At 37.2% G+C, this 15,730-nt stretch overlaps 1 protein-coding gene across 4 annotated transcripts in view; it reads left to right on the top strand.

The window, feature by feature from the left end:
* Positions 1 to 580: 580 nt before the first annotated feature.
* The window catches only part of pip4k2aa (phosphatidylinositol-5-phosphate 4-kinase, type II, alpha a), a 32,422-nt gene continuing 17,272 nt past the window's right edge, over positions 581 to 15,730 (top strand). For 2 of the 4 annotated variants that reach the window (XM_017301941.1, XM_008438571.2), the window contains exon 1: positions 581 to 1,554. In XM_017301941.1, coding sequence (XP_017157430.1) covers positions 1,414 to 1,554 — 141 coding nt within the window. In that variant the 5' untranslated portion in view covers positions 581 to 1,413. The remainder of the gene's footprint in view (positions 1,555 to 15,730) is intronic. The other 2 variants (XM_008438572.2, XM_008438570.2) reach the window with 1 other exon arrangement.

Genomic DNA, 15,730 nt, shown 5'->3' with positions numbered 1-15,730 from the left:
GCAAACGTTGAGAAATCATTTGTTTGTGTGATTTGTTAAAAAAAAAAAAGAAAAAAAAAAGGAGGGTGACTTGACCTGCGTAGGCAACAGGGGAGGCAGGTTTTAAATGTGCTGTTATGAAGAGTGACTCATAAAACAAATGAGGTCTAAACAGCATCAGCACATTGAGGCCTCCAGCTTTTACAGAGGTACTGACACAGCAATGTGCCAGTGGAAACAGCGTAGTATGCGCCAGAAAACGAAATGACCTCTACAGACATTACCTCTCTGGTAGTGAGGGACATAATCGCGCAGCTTCCTGAAAAGAGAGCCTGTGATTTATCTCATCCTAAGCAAACCCAGGACTGGGAATGTCCGGTGGGATTCTGCTGATGCATCACTATTTAAACAAAAGCTTTAAATTACATAGAAAAGAAAGCACACAATGTGGAATGCTTGGTGTGTAGTTAAACATTAATTTTAATTTAGGAATATATATAAAAAAAAAAAAAAATAAATAAAAAACTAGTATGTGCTAGTGAAGAACAGGGGAAGAATGAGTGAGAAGAGAGGGAGGTGCGGCGAATCAGCGCAGCAGCAGACATTGCACGGCTCGGACTGTCACCTCCCATCCGTCGAGCTGTCATTTGACAGCAGCACACATGAACATCAGTGCTGCGTAGTTGGAGCTGACCTCCGGTGGACATTAACGTCGTATTATCTGCTGGTCGGTGTTTTATTTCGAACAGCGCATGGATATGACAGGATACGCCCCTGTCATCTCTTCGGACTGATTACAAACGCGTAGGAGGACCTTGAAAGCTGGCTAGTAGTAGCGCTGGTTAGCTTGCGAGCTAACGGTAGCGAAGCGGCAGTGAGCGGCGGAGCCTGCTTCTGCTTTGTACCGTCATATGGCCACCGAAGGTCGGATTGGCTATAGCTGTTTGCCTGGTTAGTCGTTTAGCGGCATTCATTTGTCATATTAATCTTCCCTTTTGCAGATAAAACCTAGCTTGTTCGCCATTTCCCACGGGAATTTACCCTTTCTCCAGTTGTCAGTGTTTTATATTTACTATTTTACTATATTAACACTTAGTGTTTGCTGTCCCGTGTAGCTAGCTATGCTAACGCCAGCTCAGTGAGGGCTCCAGACGAGTCGAGGAAGGAAGAGTGTTGATGTGGGCTGAGGGAGGCGGAGGACGGCTTTAGGTGCAGGAGACCAGCATTGTTAGCTTTGTCTCATCCTTTCTTAAGACGGAACCCAAACTGTAGCTGGCATTAAAAGAACACTCGGCCCATTCGGTTTGTTAGGTGGCTAAATGAATAGTGTTAACACTACTACATCGTGAGGCCACAGTGCCAGCTTCAAGCGGAGACGCTCTCTACACATCATCCATCGGACGGACTGCAGCAACCACCCAGTTTGCTTGAAACATGGCTTCGGCGGCCAGCATCGCCGCATCTATTGCGAGCAAAACGAAGACGAAGAAGAAACACTTCGTCGCTCAGAAAGTGAAGCTCTTCCGTGCCAGCGACCCTCTGCTAAGCGTGCTCATGTGGGGGATCAATCACTCGGTAAGTCAGATCGTCTAATGCCTTGATGATGATCCACACTTATTTTTTCCCCCCCGTCGACTATTTGATGTTCCACTTTAAGTCACATTTGCTGTCAAAACCACGAGGCTTTGTGTTGTTACACGTGATGACATAACTCCAGTGGTTAGATCTCCTGTCAGTGTCACTGTATGGCAAATCTACTGAGATGTAACAGTAATGAAGCTTTAGTATTGCAGGAATTATTCAGTGCTGATGTATGCTTTGAAATGAATGTGCTTGCCTGCTTGGGTTGTTAACTCCTCTTTGACTTCCTGTTGTGCATATATAGGACAAGCCTGTATAGTTCTGTATCAGGAAAGAACATTTGACCATGCAAGGCATCTTATCACTGATTTCCTTTCTGCTTTTGCTAAATGTTGACTGAAAAGAACTTTACAGTCAGAAAGCATACACGTATATCTGGCACCATTGTAAATATGTTAATACGCCCTACAACAAGGATGATAAACCAAACAAGGCATGTAATCTCAGAGGTTCTTCAATTCCTTTTTTAACATACTGAAATGATGCACCTAATTCAAAGTTTACTGATATTGTTTTTGATAATCAGAGGCGGTTCTTTCACAACTGATTCCCCGGGTGACCCACTTCTGAAAACTTCTTCCCCTTGCTGGAGCACACGTCCACTTTTCAAACAAAACCCATTTTGCGAAAAACAGTGACTTTTGTTATGTAACATGTGAAAAACAGGACAAGAAATTTAAAATGTTCTCTTTCAGATAGAGAGATGTAGATGGAGAAACGTAGCAATGAAGAAATGGAATAATGTGATCAATCGCAAGCTGTTCTATTTAATGTAGAATTAACTAGTTCAAGTATTTTAGATTTTGAACTAGAGATCATTAATTACAGTTCAGATTCTTTTAAAAAATGTGAAATAGACCGAAGCTAAAAGGGATGCTTCAAATTATACACCAAGCTTGGAGGCATTAGCCATCAGTGTTGTGCTGGAAAACTCTCTTATATTGCTTCCATTGGGCACATTGGGGTATCCCATTCCTCCTAATTTACGTTGCAAATAAGCAGTATTTGCAAAAACACATTGGACAGTACCGACATAAATTATTATTGTACGATAAAAAACGTCGTCATTGCATTTACAATGAAAAACTCTTGCAATGTAGTGCACTGATTTCACTCGTGTCCGACAACGTTGTGACCAAAGTCTGAAGTAGTTGTGTTGGTCTTGGAGCAGATACTTCAGGTGACAGAAGGTAGCTGAATCGTTTGGGATTTAAATCTTTTTCCATGGTCTAGCTTCCCTCAACAGGTCTCTGTGTTTCTGTTGGCTGCTCGAGTTGACATCACAGCGCAATTATTGTGTCGCATTTGAAGCTAAGCAGATTGTCGCACAGAGATGACGGAAGGAAAGCAAAACTGTTTGAATAAAGAAAGATACGTCTTAATGTGTGTTAACCTGCTGCATTTAACTTGGTTTTAAATTAAATTTTAAAGGATTGCTATAATGAAAGGTACCAATCCTTGAATGTTGATGTCTATGTTCAATAGCTCCTCAAAACTGGAAGCTTTGAAAAAACAAAAAACAAAAAAAAAAAACTGGAAGCTTTAAGGAGCAGGAAGATTTTTTTCAAGAGGGATCATAAATTGGGACCAGCTGTAACAAAATATATTTCAGTGAGCTGAGTGAATTTTGAAAGAAAAAAAAAATCACTTTTTTATTTTATTTTATTTTTTTCAAATTACTAGACAGATCATTGTAGCAAAACTTACAGTAAAGATATGTGTGGCTTCAAACCACTTTTAATAGTGGATATTGGATTAATAGTAGATAACAGTTCAAATGGGGAAGTTGCTGAATTAGAATAATTTCTGTCAGGCTTATCACTGTGGACTTCAGAAGCTGTACCCAGAACAACAGCAGTAGTATAATTTGCTGGATGTATAAAATTCATAAGTGCAGTATAAAACATGCAAATGTATTATCAATACCTACCTGCTAGTAGGTATTGATAATACCTACTACTAAATAGGTACTAATCTGCAGCACATGAGTACATTGTTTCAAAAATGTCCTGCCTGAGGCCCTCCCATGCAAAATTTAGAAGTTTTCATGAACACTGAAATGAGCAATAGAAAGTTCAGTTTAGAGCGGAAACGACAAATGACTTTCTTTTTTTTTTTCTTTTTTATTGAGTGTACTAAGTGCTTGTGGTTTCCCTTATATTAGCCCAGTGCAGTGAACTACATCACCATTATTAACCACATAGACTCAAATACAGTTTATGATATTAACATGGCTAAAAGGCCAATCTGATTGCAGAAGGTTTAGAAACTGAACTAAATCCCTTTTTGTGGCGACTAGTGCTTTCACAACATGCAACCAAAAAGTCCTAACAACTGAATTAAATGCAGCATAAGTCCTTTTAAAATAAGTAGGCTGTTTTGCTTCTGTTAGTTCTCCAACTTATTGCGTGATAAATTAAAGCAAACTCAATAATTTTCACTTGCATAATTTATTATTTTTGTCTTTTTTCTCTCTCTCTCTCTTTCAACCAAACGCTGGATGACAAAGGTCTTCACTCCGGCGCATTGGTCTTAACTAGCCCCCCTTTTTTTGAAGGACAAGTTGTTTAACTTACTTTAGATATTTAGAATGTCTCTCAGTTCATAAGAATCTAAAGTTTACTGATCTTTGAGAATTTGTTCATGTGTTATTTTGCCATTACTAGTATGTTACTGGAAATTGCTCCCAAAATGACGATATTATAATTTAGTGCAATAACTTCTGGGACAATTTATCGTATGGCAAAATTTGTTATTGTGACAGGCGTAGTTGTGATAATAATTTGGTATTCACATCAGACTTTGTAAACTATGTCCTGTATGTTTTATGCATGGTACTTTTATAGCAAACTATTTTGCTTTCCTCTAAAAAAATACTATTCACATTCTCTGCAGAAAAAAACAAATATAAGATGTTTCAAGCTAAATTGTTGCTTAAAATATTATAGCTGCCAGCTAAAATTATTTCTAAAATATGTGTAAAGTTAAACAAAATTGAGCTCACAGGATTGAAATTTCAAACAAGACATATTTCAAAGAACACTGTTGAATTTTTTATCAGCCATGCCATGGATATTAGATGATAGCATGGTGAGAGTCTTATTTATTAATGCTGCTGACACAGAAGACGAAACATGGAAGATATTATTATAAAATAGCATTATTGTAAATATTTAAGAGCATTCTTAACAGAGGCATATTCTTTGAAGTGTTTCTCGTTTGTGGAAATTGGCAAAAGTTTGATTTGGCTTAATTTTTATTTTAAAATTTTTTTTAGCCCCACAAATGCTCACTTAGTAGCAGGTGCTTATTGGTGCTGTGTTGGGGTTACACTTAGGTTTGGATTACACATCCTCAAAATAGCCTCATGTATGTAAAGCCAAGAGCTCTGAAGATTCAAAGGTGTAGTTCTTTATCTAAGCTGTAGTCTGGTTGGATTACTGTCCACCTGGCTGTGGTGTTAAGCCTGGGGGCAAAGTAAGGTTCAAAGCAGGTTTTACTCCGTACAGCTTTGCTGCTCAGTATTAGTTTGCTTTCTGGAGAGATCTGGATATTGATCTTATGACACCAAATGAGACAAACCTGCAAATAAATAAAAAGCAGGTAGCTACATTTTCTCTATCAAAACTCTTTAAATGTGCAGTCTGTATGATTTGCAAACTTAAAAAAAATACACCAATAAAGAATAAAGAATACACCAGTTTACAACACTGCTTATTCACACATGCCTAGAAACACAAAGTTGTCCCAATGAAGGCTCATTTAAAGTTAATAATTTTCACCATGTTGTGTTTTTAAGAACTGTGCTGAAGAGGCACATGTTAGGAGTGTGTGCATGTTCAAACTGTTCTCTTGGATTGCAGGAGCAGGGAATCTACCAGCGCCTTTTCTTCTCATGCCTTTAGGCTACATCTCCTGCTGTTTCGCTTTAGAAAGTAGTACTTGCTTTCTTTAGGAACTGGCATTCTGAATCAAATCACCAGATTGAGCCACTGAGATAGGGTGTGAAGGCTAATGAAGGCATTATTATAGGGTTACTTACTACACTAAAGTGATTTCAAAAGTAACCTCAGTCTGTAAATAACAAGACAGTGCAATGGAACAATTTCAGGGTGAGGCTTGAGAATGTAACCAGATTGCAGCAACATGCAAAAACATGCACTGGGTAACACTTTATTTGAAGGGGTGTGCATAAGACTGACATGACACTGTCATAAACATGACATAACACCTGTCATGAACATAAATAAGTATTTATGAATGTTTATGACTGTTGTCATGAAGTGTCATTCGGTAAATAATGACACTTTTATCCAATCCAATCCAACTTTATTTATAAAGCACTTTAAAACAACCACAGCTGATACAAAGTGCTGTACAGTAAAAAAACACAACATAACAAAAAAAAAAGAACAAAAAAAAACTCTTGCAGTTTAAAAACAAAAACACATTTTAAAACTAGATCCCGCTGGTGTTAAAAGCCAAGTGAAATAAATGGGTTTTAAGACGAGATTTAAAAGTGGACAGTGAAGGGGCCTCTCTGACCTGCAAAGGCAAGGCGTTCCATAACTTTGGGCCAAGGAAGCCCTGTCCCCTCTGAGCTTCCTCCTGGATCTCGGTACCTCCAAGAGCAGCTGATCTGCTGACCTGAGAGACCGATAAGGTACGTAGGGGTGAAGAAGCTCAGAGAGGTAAGCCGGGGCAAGATTATGTAGTGATTTAAAAACAAAAATAAGAATTTTAAAATGAATTCTAAAATATACAGGCAGCCAGTGAAGTGAGGCCAGGACAGGGGTCACATGTTCCCTCTTTCGAGTTCCTTTTAATGCAAAGTTGCTCTAAACCAGGGGTCACCAACTCCAGTCCTCAAGGGCTACCATCCTGCAACTTTTAGATTCACCTCTGCTTCAAAATGTCTGAATTTCCTCACCAGCATTCATTCCTCTCTGCAATAGGCTGGAAATGAGCAGTTTATTTGATCCAGGTGTGTTTGAGCAGAGACACATCTAAAAGTTGCAGGACAGTAGCCCTCGAGGACTGGAGTTGGTGACCCCTGCTCTAAATGTTGCATTAAAAGTCCATTAAAAATGCCAACTTTGCATGATTTTGTAAATTATGATAATTTAATGGCTTTAGGAGTTGATATGTTGGCTAGTTGGATTTGTGGGAGGAGGTTGCATTTATGGAACCTGTACATCAGTACATGGATAACACTTTATTAAGCGATTGGTCACTTGCCTAACACATTTAAGTACGAGAAACCCCACAGACTGCTTTTAGGCCAATAAAATTGGTCTTATAAAAACTGGTGCAATTGTTATGTTGGCAGAAAAATGTATGTAAGATAATTGAAGTTGTTTTCACATTTTGACACATTGCAAACAAAATACAAATATCTCATACATAATTCACAGTAGTTTTTCTATAATCTTTGGATGAATCCACCAACATAAAAAAAAATAATTTACCATATTTAGACACAAGCTTTTACTGGCATATAATAAAACTTTTTCAAATTTTCTTCAGCTGAATAATTTCCTAGCAGATCAGCAGATTTTATATTACCATATCTTGGTACAGAGAGGAGGGGTGTTATGTTATCTTTCCTTTGTCTCTCTTAATCGAGGTAGCTGAGTCTTGTTCTGTGTATTGCATGGAGGTTACTATAAATATCTTCTGGAGTGACTCACCATTAATATGTCTACTGATTCCGGGTAAAGAAAACAAAAAAAGGTGATACCTCACTTCCTGATACCCTGAGGGAAAGACTGAAAAGACATCTTCTGATGTTGTTCCAGTCCCACAGCAAAACATTAATTTAAAGGGGTTTTTGTTCCTGCTGACTAAACTTCCTTTTTGTTTCAAATAAGAGAACAATATTTTTTACCATTGTGTACTGTGCTCCACTAATCCATATATCTGCATGAGTTGTTGGAGGCATGTGTTAAATTGTATCTACTTACTCAAAACATTGTTTTGTTACCATGGGTAGTAGTTTCATTTTCTCTTGGATCAACCTTTTTTTTTTTTTTATAGAGGCCTGATCTGAAAATGAGAATTGAGTACCGTTCCATTTATTCCAGGGCTTTTGCACATTCAGTGCCATATATCTGAACATGGCATTGAAACCAGTTTCTTTGCCATATATCAGAGAATGAGGGGAAATGAGATTTTTCTCACATATGTCTGAAAGCAGATAACTTTGTTAAAATTGAGTCAAGTGGTATATTAAATAATCAGGTTTGGCCAGAAGAGCTAAATACCCAATCGGAAGGTGCATTCCTTTCAGAACTCATACATACTAAGGCAGTTACTTTTTTTCCTCTGGTGTGAATGTCACCTCTTCCTAATTAGTTGAGGGACAGTGCTTATGCAATATGTTGAAATTGCATAAAAGATTGTCTAAGATCCTTCTTCTCTTGAGCATCAGACTGCATCTATGCTAGGAGGAAATGTTTGTAGTTGTAAAAGCATGGATAAATTTCCGCTTTGATAAAGTTGACTTAATGCCAACTTGCTGTGGTTCACACAGAAAGACTTTAAACTTATCGACCAATTTTCAGGACTTGAATTTTGAAAGACAACACGAGATGGTAAAAAGATCTTACGCTTAACAGGTCTGGTTGCACAGTGTGTCGTGTCGAGCCTACAAACTGATTTTCACTCACCAACATTCAGATGTCAGACAGGAAATCTCATAAAAACTCTTGAGACAAAAAGTGAGTTCAGAATAAGCAAACATGATGTATTAGAAGAAGCAATGGCGATAGTTTCTGAACTATATTTAACAGAGGAAAGAACAAAAGAAATATGTCTCCAAGGTCCGCCGGACTTTCTGATGCACCCTGGCAGCTGTCTTGTCTTCTGTATGTCTTGGATTCAGCTCCAAGACATACAGATTGAATCCAAGACATACAGATTCACCTTGCTTTCTGATTGGCTAAACGTCACATTCAACAGGCTGCATTGTCATTTCTTCTCGGGGAACACAGACCAAGATAATAAAACATGTTGAATAACCCTGATTTTAGATTGGAGTGGTCCTGACGTCCATCCAAGTGGACGAGATCCCTCTAGATACACAACACATGGCAGGAATATCTCTTAACATTATCCCGATAATTGAGGCGTTCTTAAGATTTTCGGCAAAATTCCACATAAAAATCTGGCTTTGTGAACTAGGCATTATGTAATTTCAACATATTGCATAAGCACATAACATAAGCACTACAGTATTAATACAAAATATCGGCATCAGTGCTGAACAATCAAAAGTGTTACTGGTCAAAGGGATGATAAAGTTATTAATATTTCTGTAATTGACACTAAATAATACTAAAGCATTTGGGTCAAAATGGATAAAAACTGAGATGTTTTTTTTCTTCAAGTTGTCAAACAATTTTGGACATCAGCGACACAGGTACACAACTCTGTCCATCTCTTTTATGGCTAAATCCAAAATGCCAACCAAAAAGATGAGCCAGTTGCTGAAGTTTTAATCTCCCATAATTTAACAAGTATATTCAGCCTTTGATGGCGTTTAGTCAAAAAGGGAAAAGCAAAGGTATTGTTTGGAGGAATTTTGTCAATATGGCAGGAAGACAGGAAAAGCCTTTTTGCCTAAAGCCCTAGAGTGGTAGCTATGAAGCTGAGTAGTGATACAAACTTGATAAATCGTCTTTAAGATATTTACTTTGATGTTTATGAAGAAATTAAATAGATTGTTGAAGCTCCTGTTCTACAAGAGCAAAGTATTACATATGCCAGAACGCATTTTCTGTTTAAATACTAACAATTGCTGAAAAGCTCCATGACTGGTCTATCCTCTCAAGTGCATGGTCCATATATGAAATGGCAAGTACAAAATGGTTAAGGGGCAAAATAACCATGATGTAAAAACATTCAAACTGTTGTTGCTTGTTGGCTAAAGAAAAAGTTGAGACAGTATCTCACTAAATAAATATGAGGCAGATTAAAACACTCTGGCTGCCGTCTCATCCGGTAGATAAATGGTCCCCTTGTGGGTTGTAGAGTTGGGGATACTTTATTTTCTCACAATTTAACACTCTGTGTTTAACTTTTAGTTTTGTTTTGTTCAGTGTGAGTCAGAAATCGCTAGCACTTTTTTTTTTAGTAAACACTGTTAGAACCTGATAGTTGAAAATATAGATACTAAACCAAGGCAATACCAGATTATTGATGTTACTATATTATTTACGTAAAAGTGAAATGAGGTAAAGGATCTCATTTTAAGCTTTAAGCCCAGTCACAGGAAACAGGGCTGTCAGTTTCTTGTGACAAAGTCTGATTACCAAGTTTCACACGCAATCTGAGATGCGGTTTGATTTGAAGTGTTTTTGAGTTAAAGAAAAAAGAAGTAGAATAGCAAAATATTGTCATTCACAGACCCTATTCTTTATCTAATTGCCTAAACGTTTTCCATCCCTCCACCTTTGCACATTGCACACTTAAAGTAATTTATAAACCATTTAAGTACATTCATTAGGTGCAGCTAAAGACATCCACTCTGTGGTTAGTGAAAAAAAACTTTGAGGCTTCTGTAAGTCATGGCTTTGTCAGCTGCTTAGTTTATGAGCCTGGTGAGAATCAAATGTGAATTTCTGTACATCTATTGGCTAGTTTTAAAGATCACTTTCATACAAAGTCACAAATAGCCTACATGAGTAGTTGGAGGCATGTGATAAACTGTCTGTCTGCTCAAGGATAGTTGAGTATGAGTTACATGAGCTCTAGAGCTGCAAAGTTTGTGTTCTGTTTTACCGCAATTGTGATTGAAACATGACAAGTCCACCATTTGACATGTTGGTGTCCCTGCTGATTATTGTGGGTTGAGCATTATGCAACTTCTAGAGTACTTTCATGTTTTAGTCGCCACTGGCGCCACATTTTCAAATAAATCTTAACTCTTCTATGGTTAGACACACACTTTAAAAACTTTTCCATCTGTAAGCTGTTGTCTGGTGTATACTCATTTTTTTGTTCAAACAACCCTTGATGAAGTAAATTCTGTAAAACAATGTTTTATCAACATTTTAAAGTTTAGGCAAAATGAAAAGGTTGGCTTTTTAAACAGTTTTCAGCATTTTGCATTAGGTGTCAGCACAGTTAGCCTGAAAACAAGAGTGTCAGTATGTACTGCCAACACATTGTTGATCTTTAATGGTTTCCAGAGTATTTCCAATCTCATCAAGTATATAAATGGTATATGTCCCAAAAGGCTGAAATAGCACAGCTTGAATGAAGCTACTCCACTCAACCTTACTGTTATCCGTTTAAAATCTTGCTCTTATCCAGTCTAAGTGAATTGCAGACATGTCACGGGATGTTTTGGAAAACATTTTCCTTTTAAAAACTCTGTGTTTCAATCTAAACAACTCTGATTGTGAAAATGGCAAACTTTTAGTCTTTTTTTCTTAGTAACAGCATCAAAAGTTCAGAGTTCAGATCAGAAAAAGATCAGATTTTTTTGTTTTTTGTTCAACCCCAAATTGGAATTTGTCTCATAACAAAACTTTTTGGAGTGGTAAATCATCTTGTTGCTGAATGGAAAGGACTCAAGGTTAGCTACTTTCAAACATCTGATTTCTTAATTTCTGTTAAAAAGCTGGCAGCTTGGTGAGGTATTTGGTAGTGTCCACTTCCACAAAGAAGAAAAACAAAAAACATCTACCACAACATCCAACTGGGTAAAACGTATCACAGTATAGCAAAAAACTTATTTTTCTGACACTTTGGCTTAGTTAAAGTAAAATCTTTGAAAAGAATAGCTGTTGTGTTCACATATTACATAATCCTCTCAAACCTTATGCGTGTTAAACAAGCATTGGGAGTGTTTACAAGTACGTCAATGATGTAACAGAGTTAGCAAGTAGGTGTAAAGTGGACAAAGTCTGCAGCGCTCCATTCAGATCTCCTGTGCTTCTGTCACTCTGGTGTTGCCGTACTGATTAATTTATGTAGGATGTGGCTGGCTAAACCACAGAGGTGGCTGTAAGGCAAGGCTTGCCTTTTGTGGCCATTTTGTGGAACAGTTTTGTAAAAAAATTTAAAAAATAAAAAATGTCTCATGCACTGATTTTTCTTCCAATATCTTCTCGAGAGAACAACTTTGCAAATTCTCCCCAGAGTGAATGCTTCAAACACTGCTTGTTCTCACATGCAAGCTCCTTGAAAAAGATCTACAACACTTAGGAACTGTATGTGTCAAAACCAGTTTTAACACCGTCACACTGCAGAGAGTATCTGCAGAGAAATCTCTTGAATACGGATACAGCAACTTCTGCTATTTTTCATATTAGATGTAGAGTCGTGTGGCTTGTAGTATATTAAATTTACACATACTGTTCATTTCAAAATATGACGAAATTGTGTTACTACTTCTTGACTTCTTTATGTAATGTAGATTTAGTTTAGTAGGAACTGGGAGTGCACTTTTTACTAGTGGAAAATTCTACTTGGAGATGATGAATCAGATGATCAGAATAAAGCTCATCTAGCCATAGATTTCCTCTTCTTTTTCAAATGTTTCCTTCCAGCCCTGGTTTTTTTGTTTGCTGTGTCAAGATGTATTATCTCTGTCCTCGCAGTTTTCTGCAAGGTGCCATCTGCTGAAAGTTAGTCAAGTCAACATTCAGAAAAACAAGGTTATGCCATGTGCTGACTGAGCATGCTCTTTCTCACCAACTTCCTGTCCAATGGAGCAACATAGCAGAGTTGCTTCACCCAGGGCCGGAAAACCAGTCTTCATTGCCATGGAGACAAGAAGGAAGTGGTGGTGTGAAATTTGTCTGCAAGTTTGATAACTGCAGGAGGATGCGCAAAGACACGCAGGCGTGTGCTAAAGCACAACGTAAAAGCCGCTCTCCTCAAAATAAAAACCACTAGTAGATATTATTTACTGTTACTGTTATTTACAGATGGAAATAATTTTCCCATAATAATTTTCTATTTCTTTCAGAGAGGAACATTAAACAGTGTTTAGCAGCTTCATTTTGAAAAATGGCTTATTATCCAAAACAAAGTCTTAACTGTGAGGCAGAAGCATGGTAACCTAAATTATCATTTCAATAAAGACTCTCGCTGAAGCTACCCTTTTTACGTTTTTGAAGTAGAAAAATTCAAAGGAAGAAATGGGGACATTTGTTACTAAAATCAGTAATGGTACAAAAATAGTCAGTGCAGCAGATGTGAGGCTTTTTTTTTGTTTGTTAAGTGTTGAGAATCGTGCCATTTCTTTTATGAAATATTTTCATTGTAGTATTACATCTTCTCCTGTTTATGTCAAGAATTGTGTACTTCAGGCTGTGTATGTTGTTAGACATTGTCTTTGCTCATGTGTAAAACCGAGCCTTGTTGATTAGGTGACATCTCCCTTCTGAGTACTAAGGGTGCATCTGTTTTATAACCCCCAGCGTGACGTCAGTGCCTGTCACACGAGGGTGCTGAAACATACTCGGATATGGCATCTGCTGACTCCGACCCTCAAGTGTCTTCATTTCCATATCTTTTGTTCCTTGCTGTCTATTGTTCAGTTTTACTTTCTTCTTTTTAGCCACTCTCTTTCGCTTTCTCCACGGTTTTTTTTTATCTTATGGTTGGATGCTTTATAAGTGAAGGAGATGCTATATGCTGTTAACCTTAATCAAATTTATTTTAATTTTATTTATTTAAAATCACAGCCGCGTGCAGTGATTGGTCAGAAAAAATTGTTTTTTTTAAATTATTTTATTGCATAACAATCAGTTCCTTGAGGGTGTTGCTATTTTTTTTATTGCAGCATAAATGACTGATTTTGCAGCATCTTTTTCAAAAATTACTATTTTCTAAGCTTTATTTTTGCCATAATATTGTCTTACAAAAAAAGTTATACTTGCTGCAAATAACCTTCTGGAAAAACAGTATTTTAACATAGTTCTTATCGAAATTACACCTTTTAATACAAATAAAAACCTATTGTGAGAAGTTTTCAAAATGCCAAAGAATAATTAGTCATTGATGTCAACATGAACTGTGTACACTATATAAGCAAATTCTGGGGGGGAAAAACATCTCAAAATGGTTTTTGCAATAAACGAACAAACAAACAAAAAAGGCAAATGTTACCATTTACCATAACACATTGTTTGATCCTGCAGGTTCAGCTTTAAAGCTTTTTAAGAGACGTCTTAAACAGGAAGTTAATTTAGAAGGGGGTTTGGAGGATTGGTCAAAATTCAGCTGAATGCAATGATTGGTCAGGAAAGAAGGAAACAGAAAACTTTAAGGTGATTGGTCAGATTTGCAGAGAAGTTGCTATGACTGGTGAAAATTTCAACCCTGCTCAAAATGTTCGAACAATGAGCAAATTAACATTAATAGTTGTGATCACTACATGGCAACTTCCGGAGGGACTGCCTTCTGCCCGCTGATGTCTTTTCTAGACTGAAAACGGTGGGAGATCTTATGTTTTCTGGTTTAGAGGGAGGTGAAAAAACAGTGTTTGACTTGCAAATCATGAATCAGAGCTGATCAAATTAAAATTAGTCAATGTGGATCAGTTGTTTTATTTCGAGTGTGATGTTCTTTTTTTTTCTGCAGCTGGTTTAACAACGTGTAGTGGTGCTCACCCAGCCAATAAATTCAATGTGTCACAAACATGTAGAGCAAGTGACTCAGATCTGATTACTCAGGATGGACTTTAACGGGAGATGTGAACAGTCATGCTGAAGCTTTTGTGTCAATATGGCACTGTGCATTTTAACGCTAGGCCAGGAAGGAGAAGTTGGTGTTTTTTTCCCACAGTTATGATTACATTCAGTTGAGAGTGGTGTGATCATTGAGCCAAATCAAAAATTGTACTTTTGCTTTTAACTGTCCTTGGAAAAAGAGCAGAAGAGACAAATTAACATGATCATAAATGACAATAAGTCACAGTGTCGACTCTCTTAAAGAACTAAAATCTGGATGTGAACGAAAGAATGGATGATTTGTTAAAACTAAATAAATCCGCAATGTAAATTTGTCAAAATGAGTCTGGCATCAAAAGCACAAAACAAAATGCTCTTAAGTTTTAATGATGAACAATGTTGGGTTCTGTAAATAAATGTTAAAACTCGTAAAGGCCTGAATGTTGGAGCAATTTCAGATCACCAATATTTAAAAATAAATGCTTGCTGAAATGTGAGGTTATTAATAGATAGCAAATACAGCAACCTGCCAGCATTCTTGCCTGGAGGCCACCACAAAGAAATATGCACAGAGACAAGCGCACACACATCATATGTTTATCAAGCTGTGCCTGCTGTCATAACAAATGTCAGGTCTACGTAATGCAGCAATGTGGAGCAGAGCCAGCTACAAGTGGAAATACCTGAAAGGGGCCGTAAGTGTTTGAAGCCCTTTGGCTTTATTAGTGTGCCAGGATGTCAAGTGTCCCCTTGCGTTCCGTTCTGTTGACTCATTACTGTAAATATGCAGTCATTGAATGTAAAGTCTAACTCGGTGTGATTGCCTGTGTCTGCTTTAATAAAATCAATGTCATTTTTAAGGTTTGAATTTTTGATTTGGGGGGGGACTATGGAAAAATATCTTCATCGGTATTATTTAGGTGAATATCGAATAGTTGAATTTGGAAGTATTTATTTAAAGAACAGGAGAGGTGTACTTACATTGCATAATGTAACAAAAATCATTTTAACAATCGCTGTTTTTTTTTTTTTAAATGACGTTCTTGTGAATATTTGGGGCCAAAAATCTAAATCGAAATGCAACTCGAGTTAATTGTCAAGCTCTAATTTAGACCAAAACTTCAAAAGTCATTTCCAAAATTGCACAATTTTGAAATTTCTGAGTCGTAGAAAGTTTTGTGCAGCTTCTAATGCTAATTGTAATGTCACCACTTATTGAAAAATCAACCTGATTTTTTTTTTATCAATTTTTTTTCTTCACGTCACCAGTTTGGCAATATTTCAGATTTTGAAAACAAACAAAATGAATCTGTAATTATCGACATCAACTGATATGAAACGCTTATATTGTGATGTTTTGCAGCCACATCGCCCAGCCCTAACGTAGTGTGACACAGCTTAGCCTAGCAGACAAAACAGGCTAA

The sequence above is a fragment of the Poecilia reticulata genome, linkage group LG20, assembly GCF_000633615.1.
Source record: "Poecilia reticulata strain Guanapo linkage group LG20, Guppy_female_1.0+MT, whole genome shotgun sequence".
Taxonomy (NCBI): Eukaryota; Metazoa; Chordata; class Actinopteri; order Cyprinodontiformes; family Poeciliidae; genus Poecilia; species Poecilia reticulata.
Note: the sequence above shows the minus strand (reverse complement) of the source record. Positions and strands in the feature narration are given on the sequence as shown.